We start from the raw sequence: 14,980 nt of genomic DNA, 5'->3' as shown, positions 1-14,980 counted from the left end.
TCTTGGGCATCTTTCCTGCCACCTGATTCTGATGGAAATGGCTGGAGAGTTTTGGCACCCCCCTCCTGATGAAGTTTTTAAACTCCTAACAGAGTGTGCACTGGTTTGCAGTCCCAGCTGCCCAATCTTCTTCAGGACACTGTCACATACTTAAATTTTTACTATTACATTTGAAAGGTCATGATATCCTGGTATAGTGCCTTTTGAGTGAAGCCTTGCCTTGAAGGATGCTGTCCTTAAAAGTGAGTTGAACCACCTACAACGTATGACACCAAAAAAAAAAATTTAGTAAAAATTTATTTGGCTTGTATACCTTGATTTATATAGCATAGTGCACACAGCATTAAATCTTATATACACTATAGAATAGGCAGCATTCCAGGCCTGATGCAGCTGTGACCACTGGCAGGGGAACAGAATACGTTCTGCATCTGCAGGCCATGTGGGGGTGGGGAGGCTGTTGAACAGATCCGATCTGTACTGGTACTGAACATTACATACTTCCCTTGGGGGAACATCTTCGGCTGGGTAGATATGGCAGCAGAAGCAGCATTATTTCTAGCCTCTGCGCTTAAAAAAAATTTTTGGACCATCGATGCACACAGAGTAATTGAGAACTGGAAAAAAGCTTGTTTCAGTATGTGTTTCTCATATCTGAATAGTTGGGTTAACTATTTAGAAATAAAACCACTGGCAAAGAGAACCATAACTACCATGTTCACAAAAGTCCCAGCTCTTCGCTACTAGCTTTTAAGAGGGCCCAAAATACTTGCAACTCCCAAAAAACAGGGTGACTGAATTAAAAGTCTGTCTCTTCCTGAAACTACGCTTTGGGAAGGCGCTTTTTAGCTCCCAATTTCACTTCCATGCATTGTGAAAACCATTCCTACACCCCTCTGGAAACGGGAGAAGCAGCAGCTGTAGTAAGGCTTTAAGGCAAGGAAGACGGAGATACAAGACAGTTTGTGTAAGGAAGAAAGTTCGCACAGGTGGTTTCCCACTGAACTACACTGATCGCCCTCATGCAGACCCGAGGATCCAGGCTGGGAGCACAAGATGGGGGCAACAGTTGGATCATGATCACAGCTTTTCCACTCAGAAACCACTTCCATAGTGCAAGCATCCCATATGTGTTAGGATATATTTACAGAATTTCACTCATTTATACATTATGGCTTTTTAAGTCTTGATACAAAGCATCGAAATCTAAAAAATGTTTTCATAAAATATTTGTAGAAAATTTGGCAATCGGTTGAAAGTGTGGAGAATCCCCTCCCCCTCTTGCAGCTGCTGTTTTATGGCCAGACAAGTTTTGCACTGGAGCTGCAGAGTGTCCAGTGTTGGTCAGCAGCCACTTGTGCCAGGGAAAGATCTTTGGTCTGATGGAAACCAAAGGACACAATTAAAACAATTCTTTGGATGTGCAGGTCTTTGGTAGCTAGAAAGGATAGCTGCAAAGCAGTCCCCACCCACAAAAGGCTGGCAGGGAAAATGTCCGACCAAAGGCATAGAACGCAGTCAAACGGAGGAGGAAAAGTTCCCTTGCAAGGGGCAACTCTTGTCATCGGGAATTCAAACGGGGAGCCACCTGAGGAGAGAGACGACACGCTGTGTGTTCCCTTTCACCACTCCCAGCAGTGCACCTAAATCCACCCTTGGTGTGCGGCCCCGCTCGGAATCTCTCCAAAGGGAAAACGCCTTTGGCTAGGAGCTGCGGCAGCACGCCAAGCCCGGGAAGGAAGCGCAAACACTCGCGAAGCCGCAGTCGGGGGGGGGGGGGTGCAGGTGAGGGTTCGGTTATTCCTGTCCCCACCACAAACCCCACGAGAAGCAGGGCATAAGCTGCACGGAGCCGCACCGCTTGCACAGCAGCAGCACTTACTACCGCGAGATGGCCATTCTTGGCTTTGGCTATCAGCAGTTCGGATCCTGACGTGAAGTCGATGATGCCCTCTTTGCCTTGGCCGACGGTGAACTTGATGCTGCAGAAGCAAGGAAAGCGCCTTGGGAGCAGCTCGGGCGAGGGGTGTTACCTGTGTTGCTGGGCAGACTCCCCCAGGTGCAACAGCAGGGGCACTGTGCCAGTCTGCACAAAAGCAGGGCTAACTACCGGCCCGGCTGCGTCATGCAGCACCAAGGCCGTCACCATGGTCTGGACGGCTCGCTCGCTCGCTGCTGCACCAACATGCCAGCAAAATAATACGGAAGCCCATGCAAAGGGCAGCTTTTGAAGATGAAAGCATGATATAGATTTATAAAATAAAAGAGGGCTAGCTTCTGCAATCCAGTATCTGGAGCATCCCGACCAAGGGCTTCTCATCTGTTCTGCTCATAAACCCTACAACGACCATGTAAGCCACAGTCTCTGGGCTCTCCTATGCCGGGAGACTGGACCAGGAGACCTTCAGGTCACGGCACCAGCTCCGAACTGCCGTGGTCGGAGACCGGGTTGCTCTGCGAGTGCCACACAATACATGGGAAAGCAGGCTCCGCAGCATCGCACGCCCTCCTTTGCTGGGACGCGCCAGCTCGAGGCGGGTCCCGCAGGCTTTGACAATCTGTGCAGAGCCTGACAAGAGCAGGAAAGAGCACGGATCCTTTGCCTCGGTCCCTGTTGTAGGAAGAGGGGGAGCATCCCCCAGGGCTGTGCAGACCAATGCTCTGGAGCTTGTTTTCCAAGGAAAACCAGGATACTTGCATTTGAAAAAAGGAAGGAAACTCACCTGCCCTGGTTGATATTCACACTATTCACTTTGTTGGCACTGATGGCGATTTTGGTCAGGGTTTCAATGACAAAGTCACTCTGGAGTACAACATCCCCCTGCAAGCAAAGCCCGAAGTCCTTGGGAACGATTCTGGGGCTGCCTGGCAGCGCGGGAGGGACGCGCCTCCATGCCCCCCACCCACCCATCCGTGCGAGGCAGGAAGCCCCCGGCACCACACTCCACACTGCCGCCAGTGCTGGGCTGGAGCAGTACCTTCTGCTTGTTGTCCTGCCGGAGCACGTGAAGCACGAAGAGGCTGTCGCTCAGGCTGCTTGCCGACATACCTGCCGGACAAGAAAGGGGCGCTCAGGTCAGAAAGCGGGGAGGCGGCGCAGATGGAACAAGGGGCAGAAGAGAGCATGGGCTGCCCCCGCGGCCGGGGGGGGGGAGGGACGGCGGCTGGGACCCCGCCAGCTCCTCTGCCCCTTGTGCACTTCCAAGCCCTCAAGCCAAGCAGCGGCTCCAGACTGGGCCTCATGAGCAGCAAAACTCCCAGGTGGAAAAAGCAGAAGAAAAGCGGCTTCAGCAGGGGCTTCCTAGCCCTTCCCTCTCCGCACCTGTCAAGTTGGCGTAGTCGATGCGCTGCTTGAGCTTGGACTCCTCGACCAGCACGACGGCGTTCTGGGTGAGCAGCAGCTGCCGGGCTCGGGCCTTGTAGCCTTTCCGGTCGTACTTGGTCACGGGGACTGCATACTGAAACAGGCACCATTCGTTCCAGCAGCGTGTAGGGACACTGCCCGCCAGCGCCGCCACTCCCGCTGGCCGGGCTGGAGCTTGGGGCTGGGCAGAGACGGCCAAAGTTTCCTTGTGAAACCGTGAGGCCAGCCTGGCAAGACGGCGGCTCTCTGGAAGGGGCGGGGAGGCTGCCTTGGCAGGACCAGCAGCTTACCTTGAGCGCCTCATCTCCAAGCACCTGCAGGATTTTGGCACTGATCTCTTCATTACCTGCCGAGGGGTGGGGGCAATGGGTTAGAAGCAGCCTCTGCGCAGCCCAGAAGCCAGCCAGCCCGAGCGGCACTTACCAAGCCGGGTATTTAGGAAGAGCCGAGGGACACTCTGCGGGTAGTTGTCCTTCTTATCCTTAAAGATCTCACTGGCCACCACTTTCTGCTCCAGCTGCAAGGGAGGCAAAACAGCTGAAATCCAAGCTGCAGAGGCAGGAGCCAGCCAGGCGACTGACACAGCCAGTTTGGCAGCCACCAGCTCTGGCAGCCAACCTCCTTCTTCCCCCCTGGAAGGCTCAATGCAGTCGCCTTTTCCCTCACTGGCCACAGTGACAAGGGAGGAGCCCTGCTGGAATTGAACATTTGCAACAGTAACTGACCACAAGGCTGCAATGAGGCCATCAAGAGTAGCTGGCTGGCCCCGAGCCCGTGGCACTGCTACGATTACGCTACTGTCCCTCCTCCTCCCCTCGGAAAGGGCCCCTGGCGGCTTCCCTGGCCCTTCTCTGGCCCAGAGGCACCTGGTCAGCTTCAGGGCTGAGTGGGGACGAGCGCCTCGCCTCGCCTCGCCTCCCCGGCCACGGCCCAGCAGCCTGCGGCGACATCGCCAGCTGCTCTTCCCTCAAACGGGAGTCTTCGTGCCCCGTGCGGCTCCTCTGGGTACGCAAGCGGCCTCAGTTCCCCGGAGGCACTTGGAAGGAGGCTGCCCACCTGCTGCTTCCATTCCGGGCTGATTCTCTTGCAGTAGCTCCAGACCATGTTCTGCATGCAGAGCGTTCTCAGCAGCTGGGAAGCCTGGAGAAGAAGCGGACAGAGCTGCACGGGCCGCTGGTGGCAAGAAAAGGGCCGGCAGGGGGAGAGGCTGCAGGGCCGAGACAAGAAGGGCTCTAGGGGAAGGGAGGCCAAAGACGCTGCCGGAGCAACCCCCTCCCCGGTCAGCGAGTGGGGTCGGCACGGACTCGGCCTGCGGAGATCACGTCCCCTTTCTGCTTCAGGAGACGGGCTCCGCTGGCAGAGGACTTCGAGCCGTTTGCACGGGTCTCTGGGCCCAGTCACTGCACATAACGCTGCCCTCAAGTGACGTGACCGGGTCCGAGCAGAAGCACAATGCAACGTCCGAGGTTTGCCAGGGTCGGCAAGCAGCAAAGTTGCCTGGACCTCAGGCAAAAAAGCTCTCTGGAAGTATAAGCGTCTCCTCCTGCAGCACCAGCAGCCACGCTGGGTGGCGTGGGAGGCCCACAACGCTTCATGCCAGGGCCCCTCGTTTTTCTAACCCTGACCTTGCCCTGGGGCACACCCCTAACGCTAATATGGGGGTAAAGTTCCATTGGAAAGAGGGCGATTTTGAAAAAGCCTTCCTGAGTGGCTTTCCCTGCACGGCTCATCCTTGCCGCCCTTCGCTTGGTCTGCAGAAATTCGATTCATTTTCCATCAGGTTGGCCCAACTTGACACTGAAAGGAGGCAGCCTTCCAGCCCCTCTGGCCCAGCGGGACGGATGCTGCCAGGGACCCCCAGGGCCCTCGCCAGAGGGGAAGGGAGACAGAGGGCGCTGCCAGGCCAAAGGGTGCCGTGGGCCCTCCCACCAGGCCTACCTCTCTGAGGGAGGGGGGCGCCACCGGCCAGGACTTGTCCAGCACATTTTTGGGCAGGTTGCGCTTCAGGTTCATCAGGAAGGCATAGCGGATGTAGTCGAGGAAATACTCGTTCTCGGGACAGCGGGAGTAATTCCGGTAAATGAAGCCCTTGATGAACCTTGGGGGGGGACACAAGGAGGGAGAGGCGGCTGCCGCAGGCCATCGACGGGTGGGGGCCTCTCTTGCAGCACCAAACTGGGGAGGGACCGCGGGGAAGAGGCAGGGAATCGGGGACCCGCAGGAGCTCCTGCTCTCTGCCGGGGGGGGGGGGGGTCTGGGTAAGGGACCACATACCGTCGGATGGTCTGCGCGGCCCACTTCCTCTTGGCGGCCCTGCGGCGGCCCAGCGTTCCCCGCCACCACGCCTGGATGGTGATGGCTAGAGAGAGTTGAGAGAGAGGGATGCCACTGCTCTCCCAGGCACTGAGACTGGGGGGGCTGCAGCTCTGCCCTGGCCCTCGCCTCCGATGCCCCTCGGCGGCTCGAGCACTTCCTTTCCTGGCCCAGTGCTCCAGAGCGCCCCCTTAGAGGGGCACCTCGGCCGGCCTTCAGAGGTGTGGGCATCCTCCCACGGCTGGGCATTTGCGGGCCTCTTGGGAAACAGTTTGCTACCTGAGCGCTTCATCTGCTGGAACTTCTTCCTCCGATAGAACCCTCTCCAGGCTGCCTGGATCTTGGTGGCTGAAGTTGAGGGGAGAAGAGGCGGGCTGAGCAAGGCGAGCAGCTGGGAGGTGGTCCCCAGAGCCCGCGGTTTAGACTGGCCCGGCAGACTCACCCAGGCTCTGCTTGCGGACTTCCAAGGCATCTTCCGTCGCAAACAGAGTCTTGGGGAAGCGAATGAATATTTTCGTCCTGGAAAGAGACGTGTGCGTGAGGCCTGCTCCGCCCCGGCGGGATCACAGGGCCTCGCGAGCCCAACCTCCGGCACGCACCTGCCCATCTTGTACTCCTCCGGCTTGTAGCTCAGGTGCTTCAGGAGCACCGCCACGCCGTCCTGGGGCCTCCCATCCCAGGTGGGCCACGTTCCGGGGCACAGCGACTTGTACCTGGGCGGAGAAGGGAAGGCCGGTGCACTGGGGTGCGGAGGAACAAGCCAGCGCCCGGGAGTTTTGGGAGAGGCATCCTGCTCACGGGGGTGCCTTGGGCCTGGCTGGCCCGTGCAGCAGCATTGCCGGGCACGCAGGGGGCTCCGGCTGCCAAGCACACCCCACCCACACGTCCGTCTACCACCAGGAGCCACCCCCCTTCCGAGGGGCCCACACTGCACCTGCGCAGGGCAGGTACCTCCTACCTCTGCAGGAAGACTTCGTATTTCCGCCGGTAGGCAAAACCTGCCCTCCGCACTCGCAGGTTCTCCATCAAGCCCAAGTACTTAACTTGATGCCGGATCAAAACTTCTTCAAACCGGCCTAGAGAAAGAGCGGAATGGAGAGCTAACCCACCAAGGGAAGTACGAGAAGGGGCACACGGCTCTCCAGTTTGGATTCGTGCTCAGGGACGGGCCCACCGGAAGCCCCAGCCCTCATCACAGGCCGAGCCGCTTCCGCAGAACCGAATTGGTGGAGACAAACGGAAGGGGAGGCTCCCAGCTCAGTGCCCGTCCGGGTCACTCTGGGGCTTCCTGGGCGCTTGGAGCAATCGGCCTGCGGGCCTTCCTGGGCACACGCTTTGGGCGCAGCCGTACCGGCCTGCTTGGCGTCGTTGGGCTTGATGCAGCGGATGTAGGAGGGCTCCTTGGACATCAGGATCTCCATCAGCTTGGAGAGGCTGTTCTTGAACTGTGTCACTGCCTGCACGGGGGAAGGGGAGGAGTCAGGAAGGCCCCACTGCCAGGAGGGAGGAGGAGAGCGGTGTGGGGCTGGGGCGGACTGGGCCCCTTACCGTCTCTGGCCTCTTCTTGTCGGTCAGCTCCGCCCGCTCAAAGCACTGGCTGATGATGGGGTTCTCCGAGTCACACATGGCCTGCCGGAGCAAACACAGAGCATCACTCTTGGGCCGCGCAATCAGGGTGTGCTGAGGGGCTCTCTGGAGAGCACTGAAGGGCCGTTCCCTCCCACCGAGGAGCCACGAGAGGGATGGGGTGCCTGCCGGGAGGCGCAGGCCAGCCTGGCGCTCACCTCTTTGAGATTCCGAAACAGAAGGTCGTTGTTCTTGTCCAGGAAGCCTAGGGAGGAAAGCCGAGTCAGCTGGCTGGGGCCAGGCAGGGAAGGCAATGGCGCGGCCTGGAAAGGGGGCACCACACACAGGAGGGCAGGTGCGCCTACCTGTCACACTGTAGGTGACGTCCCCGGCGTAGTGCAAGAGGCGGAATTCTTCCCGGCCCAAGGATTTGCGGGTCTTGGCATCGGCCAGTTTGTGCCTGTGGAAAGACCGGAGGCTGCTGAGCCAGGCCTGCGGGTGACGAGCTGGACGAGGAGCAGGCACGAAGCAGGCGCAGCCGCAGAAGGGCTGGTGGGACGTGGCCCACGTGCAGAGGCCGGGCTGGGCCAGGAGGCGGCCCACGTGCCAGGCCGCCTGGCTGCAACCAGCCTGGGGCGACCAGTAACATCTTTAGCATTTAACTATGATTCTTAACAAGCTTTAGGCCAGTGGGGTGCTAAACCTTAACCAACCAAGACGCTGACTGGCGTCTTAGCCCCCCGCCCTCCCTCCCTCCTTCCGAGGGACACAGACGCAGCTCCTGGCCAACACACGTGAGGAAGTGGGGGTGCTTCCTGACGGTCTCCTCCAGCTTCTCCAGGAACGTCATGTCCGTGGCATCTCCGGGTCGCAAGCACTCCTCATCCTGCGGGGAAGCCAGGCGATCAGGGGGCAGAGCCCAGCAGCCGGGGGGAGCACGCATGGCCTCCCCCTCCCCAGCGCGGCAGAGCGGGGCTTCGCCGGGAGCACGGCAGTCCCCCCACCACGCTCTGCGTGGGGCCAGCCGGACTTGGCCTGCTGGACAGGCAGACAGCAAAGCCGGGAGGAGGGACGGCACATGGCAGGACCCCGATCAAGACCCACAGAGGGACGGCAAGGGGGGCTGTGGCGCCGCGGCAGCTGGTGTGGGCCGGCTCTGGCGTGGCACCTGGTCAGCCCCGGCCTCAGCAGCCTCCCCCGGAAGAACGATGTGGGCACAGCAGGGGCCTGCGCAGCCCGTCCAAGGAGGCCCGGCTGGCCCGACAGACCCTCGGCCACCGCAGCCTCGCCCTGCGGAGCCCCCTCCCTGCACTCCCTCCTCAAAGCATTCCTGAGGACTTACCAAAATTGAAATGATGCCTTTGAATTTCTCTTCCACCAAGTCACAGATGATTTTGTTATTAAAATACTGGACCGGCTCCCACTGGCGTTTCAGGTAGCGGGGAGAAAAGACAGGACACGGCCGGCATGAGGCGAGGGATGGGGCTGCGGCACTCCGAGGGGGGCGGGGGTGGGCAGGCCAAGCGGTGCATCTCTGGCCCTGCAGCCTGGCCCCCACCTGAGCAGAGCGCAGTCGGCCTGCCCGGCTGCACACGCCTGCCTTGCTTGGACGGAGCTGCAGGGATGGCTTTCAGAGCTTCGTTCCCACTTGGAGATGCTCTCGGGGGGGGGGGGGGCACAGGCAGGAGAACGAGACCTGCTCCCCTTAGCCTGAAGCTCCTCCTGCCCCCAGCAGCCCCTTCAAAGGGCACTTCACGCTTTTAGAGCAGGCCACCCAGAGAAGGGGAGTGCGGCTCTCTGTGGTACCCCAGAGGCCAGGCTGGGCCCCCAGGTTGAGGTGCCCCACAAATGTGACCCTTTTAGGGCTCGCCTTTGAGAGAACGGAAAAGCCAAGAAGCGGCCACTCAATTCTAGCACTGTTCTGGGCTCAGGAAAGACCCCCTCCAACAAGGAAGGGGAGGCAGCCCCGGAAGGACCCAGTAGATCCTGGCTGGCCCCTCCAGACACCCCAGGACCCCCAGACAGCGCTTACCGCGATGCCCTCAGCCTCGTACTCCTCCTGCTCCGACTTCAGGGTGAGCTCAATGAACAGCTGCTGCAGTTTCTCGTTGCAGTAATTGATGCAAAACTGCTCGAAGCTGCAGCCGTGCGAAAGAGCCGTACCAGCACGTTGAGGGAAAGGGCGAGAGAGGCCGGCCTCAGGGCGGCGGAGACAGACCCCCTTCTGCTCCACCTGGCCCCAGCAGCAGGACGTGCACCGCCCCCCCGCTGGGAACGGGCCCGAGGGAGCCCACGGAGGGCTGGGCAACGGCGGGCTGTGCGGCCGCCTCTTTGCTGCTTCCCGAGGCCAGCCTGGCCCTGGGGCCCCGGCAGGGAACTTGCAGGAACCGCCCTCGCGGCGAGGCTCGCCTGTGGGCCCCGGGAGGAACCCACTCAGCTGCCCTCGACGCAGGCCTGGGCATGGGCAGGCCGCCCCGGTCCTTGGGAGCCGCATGCGCTCACCTGTTGTGCTGGAAGACCTCAAAGCCGTATATGTCCAGCAGGCCCAGCACGGTCGAGCTCTTCCTCCAGCCCATGCGCTCCGTCTCCTGCAGGAGGGACAGGCGGGAAGTGGCTGCGGGAGAAGACGCCTCTCTCGGGCCGCGTGACCAGGTTTCTCCCTCCCTCAGCACGGGAGTGCAAGAGTGGCCTTCTGCGCTCCCCCCACCCCAAATAGGGCCCTCCTTCCATTCAGCCATCCCCTGGGGAAAAGCCTCCGCATCCCTAGACTGCCCCACGGCAGCGGAGGGCCCGTTCTTCTCCCATCAAACAGAGTGACTTGGCCCATGTGCCAGGGAAACAAGCATGGGGAGGGGGCCCTCCATCCAGCAGAAAAGAGGGGAAGTGCAAGGGCAGGGCGCCTGCGTTCTCCCCCCTGAGGGCACTTCCCCTCCATGGCCTCCCCGAGAAAATCCGTGTCTCGCAGCCCATTGGGCGACAGGCAGGTGCAAAGCTGCCCAGCTCTCGCTGCCAACACTGCTGCGACTGAGGGCGCTGCAGCGCAGGCGCCTCATGCAGAACTCCCAGCCGGGGGGCGAGTTGCCGCAAGACGCGGGGCTGGAGGCCTCGCTGGGCACGGCTCCTGAGCGTGAGGCAGCTCAGATGGATGGGGCCCAGGCGAGCGCAGGCAAAGGCGGCCAACCTCTTCTGCTGAGGTCAGAGAAGTCTCCTGGGCCAAGGGGGGCTTTGAATTACCTATGTGCTGCTCCCCGGGGAGGCTAATCTGGCCCCCTCGGCGCCTTCGCCAGCCACGCGGCCCCCGGCAGCAGCCTTCAGCGATGCACCCCCAAAACCTCCTCCACCAAGCGCGGCCACAATATTGATTCCCATTTTTATGATTTAAAAGACTTTTTTATGCAAACAACTTTCCGGAGGCCCTGTCCCCGGCCCCTCGCCAGATGCTCACCTGGTACTCCAGAGACTTGTTGATCTTGCTCACCAGCCAGGAGAAGGTGCGCCCGTACACCGCCTTGGCCAGGGCATCCCGCGCGTAGGACGCTTGCTCGAGGTTGAGGGGGCTGATCAGCTGCAAGAGAGGATCGAGGCCATGCGTCTCCTCCTGGCCTGGCCAGGTGCTGGCCGCACGCAGATGCCAGCCGCACGCTCCCTCGGCCCAGGGGGGCACGGCCGGTGGCAGGGCCGACGGGGAGGCAGTCCACCAGCCACCAAGCACCCCGGGGGCTCCTCTCACCTTCTCGCCCTTGGCGATGATCTCCTTGTGGGTCAGAGCCTCCCGCAGCAGCGAACCTTCCACTTGCAGGAGCTGCAAGACGCAGGAAAAGGACGGCCTGTCATGCAGCCGCCTTTTGCCCCCTTATAGAGTATGTCTTGGCTGAGAAGGCAAGGTGAGCAAAAGGCAGGCCCGCCTGCTCCCGGCAGCCCTCTGGAAGGCCTCTGCCCAGACGGGGGCTGCAGAAACTCCCAGCGCAGCCAGGAAGGAAGACACCGCAGGGGCCACAATCCTGAAGACAAGAGGAGGCGCCCAGGCCGCCTCCACGCTGCTTCGGGGCTGGAAGAAGCATGGGAACACCTCTCCCGCTGCCGCCGGCATTTTGCGTTGCTCCCATGCCCCGGAGACCTCTGATCGGGCAGAAGGGCGGCATCTGCCCCAGGCTGAAGGGGGAGGCCCCTCCTCCTCCTCCTCCTCCTCCGTGCACCATTCGGAGAGCTTCAGCTAACGGAAGGGCTGAGACAACCTTACATTAAAGGCTAAGCCCTAGTCTCTGCTCAGCTGCAGCCCAGAACTCTTCCTCAGCCTAACCTGCTGCAGCTCCTCTGAAGATGCTAAGTGGGGTGGGGGGAATTAATCCCCTGAGTGAAACAATACAATTTGTAAAAAGTAACTATAGCGGGACACGGCCTTCAGCTGTGCACTTCCGGCTCCCTCCCTGCTGTTGATTGGCCACCAGCTGCCAGGAAGAAACCCTCTGGGGCATCCAGTAGGCGCCCCCCCCCCCACCAGCCCTCGGCTTGCTCACCCGGGCCAGGTACTTGATCTGGTTCTCCGTGGTCACCTGCGCCCGGCCCTCGTCGTCAGCCGCAAACTGCACGTTCCCCAGGTGCAGGACACTGGCCACGATGCTCAGCAGGTCCTGCAGCAGGGAGAGGCTCCATGGAGACGGGGGCCTGGAGGGGGCCTGGCCGGCCAGAAGCCCCCAGGGAGCCCCCACCTCCAGGGGAGCAGGGGGTGAGGAAGGCGCCCGCTCACCTCCACCTCCTCATCTCGAAAGTTGATGACCGACAGGGCCTTGCGCACCACCTTCCAGTCGCTCTTGTCGCTGATGGAGCTGACCTTGGCACACTGACCCTGAGGACAGTGGGGAGGAGAGCTCAGCCGGAGGGCGGGGAGGGCCCCGCATCCCGCACCCCAAAGGCCGCGGTCTCACCTTCACCAGGAAATGGTACTGGTGCGGGCTCTTCTCGAGCCCCAGCCGGCGGAGCAGGTCATCCTCCGCTCCCTCCAGCAGCTGGTAGAATATATGGAAGTTCCTCTCCCCATGATTCTGGTGCACGACCCGGGACTTCTCAAGGAGGTAGTTCAGGATGTGGCCGCCGATGGGAGCCCCCTAAAGGCAGACAAGGGGAGGCGGGCATTGTGGGGCGGAGCGGGAAGGGGGGGGGATTCAGAAAAAGCCTTCCTTGAGAAGCTTTTTCTGCATAGCTCATCATTTCTGCCCATTCTAAACACCTTCCAACCTTCAAAACCATGCCAGGACCCCTCGTTTTCCTAACCCTAACCCTACCCTGGTGCACACGCCTAACCCTAACGTAGGGCTACAGTTCCACTGAAAATGGGGTGATTCAGAAAAAGCCTTCCTTGAGTAGCTTTTTCTGCGCAGCTCATCATTTCTGCCCATTCTTAAGTTCCAGGATGAGTTCCATATACACACCTTATAATCAAACTGGACATCCATGTATTTCCCAAAGCGGCTGGAATTGTCATTGCGCAACGTTTTGGCATTTCCGAAAGCCTGAAGGAGAGAAGCGGAGGAGCTGAGCACGGAGCCATCCTCCCCTGGCCTGGGGCAAAGCTCCGCGGGCTACATTCAGCTCGCTCCTGGCCTGATACTGGTCTCTGTCCCGGGCATCCTGCCTCCCACTCTGCCTCCTGCCTCTGTTCCTTGGAGGCCAGGGCGTTCCTCAGGTCCTTCCGCTGGGGCCAATGCCCTGCTTCGGCTCCACCAGTCTGACGGCCGCCTGCCCGGCTGCACATCATGCCTGGGGCCAGCCACAGTCACGCGGTCAGTTCTGGCCACGGAGCAGCTGAAGCGGCACAGGGCCCCGGCGTCCGGCCCTCCCCAGGTCCACGAGCCGGGGAAGGGGTGCAGGACGCAGGCGTCACCTCCAAGACGGGGTTGGACTGCAGCAGCCTGTCCTTGATGGCCTGCACTTGCTCGCTGGCTGGGCAGGTGATGGCGTAGTACTGCAGCACCTTCTTGGTGGCCTCTGTCTTGCCAGCCCCGCTTTCCCCGGAGATGAGGATGCACTGGTCCTTCCGCTCGGTGCGCAGCGAGCGGTAGGCGTTGTCCGCGATGGCGTAGCTGCGAGGGGAGGAGAGCGGGAGGCGTCAGGGTCCCACGCCAGCCCCCAGAGACAGCAGGGCCTGGCCCCTGGTGGGCTGGAGCCAGCGCACCGGCGTTCGGCTTCTGCTTGCCACACTATTCAAGCCAAGGCCTCCAGTGTCTCTTCCCACGCAGATGTGCATTTCTGCCCCACCTACGGGGTGGGGGGCAGGGAGGGTCCCCGCCTCACCCTTGGCGGGTCACTCCCTCGGCCCTTCCCTGACTGGGGAAAGCTTTGCGGAGGCGCTTCCAGCCCCAGGAAGCCAATGAGGAGAGAGGCCGGATCCCTCCCCACCCCAGAAGCCCCCCGGAAAGCAGGGAAGGCCGCCCCGATTGTGCACTAGGGCCCACAAGCAGCACCGCCAGGTCCTGCAGGCAGGGGGTGCCAGAGCGCCACGCAGGCGTCGCCCGTCTCCTGCCCCAGCTCGCCTCCTCGCTGGCTGCCTCCCATCAGAGACGCCGTCAGGGTTCTCCTGGAACCCTTTCCTTTAGATGGAGAATATTCCTCTCCCAGCTACGCCAGCAGAGATGCCTCCACGGTTCCTGGGGAGGGCTGGGCCAGGGACCAATGAGGACAACACCTGCCCCCTCCCAGGGGGCCGGGGGGGCACACTGCCCACAGCTCCCACTTACAGGTGAGGAGAGACTTCGTAGAAGCTGACGCCACGGTAACGGTCCATGTGCTGCTTGCTGTAGATTTCCAGCTCCTTGTATGGGTTTACCGAGACCAGGACGGAGCCAATGTAGGTCTGTGGGGGAGGAGCGGGGAGGGAGCACCACAGGGGATCAGGGGGAGGCAGAGTCTCCGGGGGCAAGCGGAAGGGCAGCAGCCAAACGTGGCAAGCCGAGCGGTGCCTCTCCCTCTGTGCTCGAGCCGCTGGCCAGCAGCCCAAGGGCTCCCTCTTGGAAAAGCCCTTCCCGGCTCTTCAGTCCTCGCATCCCAGGGTCCCCTCCACCCGGGGCTCCAAGTGACCGGCCGCTTCAGCTGCGAGCTGGCCTGGAGCATCCCCACATGGGAAACCACATGGGAAACCACCACCACGAGTTTGCGCAAGGACCCCTCCGAGGACACCCGGCACATGGCTGGCGAGCTGCCGCCAGGCCAAACCGCCCAAGAACCCCAAGCCCCCGCGGCGCTCTTCCACTCACATAGATGAGGTTTTCCTTGAACCGTTTGCGCAGGTTTTCGATAAAAGCGGCCTCGCTGGTGAAGTTCTCGAGCAGGACGAAGTCCTGGACTCCCACCCGGTCCCGGGCCGTCAGGGCGCTCTCCATCGCTGGCCGGGCTGTGTCACTTCCGGCTGCCTGCAGGGGCACCCCAAAGGGAGAGTCAGAAAGAGGAGAGGGAAGGGGGAGAGAGGGCTGAGGGCCAAGGGGCACCTCCAAGGCTCTTGTGACCCTTGTCAGTGCAGAAAACCGGGACTAGGAGAACGTGGGTGGCCCCCCCGCTCCGTCCTGTGCTCACCTCCTCATGGTGGGACAGGTGAAACCCCACCGGAATCAGGGACCTTTTCAGCTGGATCTGAGACAACAGGCCGTCCACTTTCATGCCTAGCATGGTGAGGCCGGAGCGCGAGGGCAGCAGTCCCCGGCACCTCACACCACCGGAGAGAAATGAGCCAACCTCGCTGGATCC

General features: G+C 61.1%; 1 protein-coding gene across 1 annotated transcript; it reads right to left on the bottom strand.

Annotated features, from left to right (window-relative positions):
• Positions 1 to 279: 279 nt before the first annotated feature.
• On the bottom strand, positions 280 to 14,654 carry MYO1C (myosin IC). The gene is made up of 31 exons (XM_044430524.1): positions 14,494 to 14,654; positions 13,978 to 14,093; positions 13,125 to 13,323; positions 12,673 to 12,753; positions 12,169 to 12,348; positions 11,991 to 12,089; positions 11,761 to 11,874; positions 10,974 to 11,045; positions 10,689 to 10,808; positions 9,746 to 9,831; positions 9,276 to 9,381; positions 8,586 to 8,666; positions 8,038 to 8,129; positions 7,609 to 7,703; positions 7,462 to 7,508; positions 7,226 to 7,306; positions 7,029 to 7,134; positions 6,636 to 6,753; positions 6,277 to 6,390; positions 6,120 to 6,196; positions 5,957 to 6,025; positions 5,639 to 5,723; positions 5,303 to 5,462; positions 4,421 to 4,504; positions 3,788 to 3,881; positions 3,655 to 3,710; positions 3,323 to 3,458; positions 2,979 to 3,049; positions 2,724 to 2,821; positions 1,883 to 1,982; positions 280 to 1,588 (listed from the first exon to the last, which is right to left on the bottom strand). Exons 1-31 carry the CDS (start codon positions 14,617 to 14,619, stop codon positions 1,562 to 1,564), a joined length of 3,090 nt encoding a protein of 1,029 aa, XP_044286459.1. The 5' UTR covers positions 14,620 to 14,654; the 3' UTR covers positions 280 to 1,561.
• Between the last annotated feature and the right edge of the window lie 326 nt (positions 14,655 to 14,980).

Source organism: Varanus komodoensis, unplaced genomic scaffold (assembly GCF_004798865.1).
Source record: "Varanus komodoensis strain SLA01 unplaced genomic scaffold, ASM479886v1 scaffold20_3, whole genome shotgun sequence".
Lineage (NCBI taxonomy): Eukaryota > Metazoa > Chordata > Lepidosauria > Squamata > Varanidae > Varanus > Varanus komodoensis.
This window is presented reverse-complemented; position numbering and strand designations above follow the sequence as displayed.

Excerpts from the sequence above, each read along its gene's own strand:
- MYO1C (XM_044430524.1), bottom strand. The coding sequence starts at position 14,619 with ATGGAGAGCGCCCTGACGGCCCGGGACCGGGTGGGAGTCCAGGACTTC. Across the intron at positions 11,875-11,990 it reads TTCGAGATGAGGAGGTGGAG|GACCTGCTGAGCATCGTGGC; the intron begins GTGAGCGGGCGC and ends TCCCTGCTGCAG. Across the intron at positions 10,809-10,973 it reads TCATCGCCAAGGGCGAGAAG|CTGATCAGCCCCCTCAACCT; the intron begins GTGAGAGGAGCC and ends CCTCTCTTGCAG.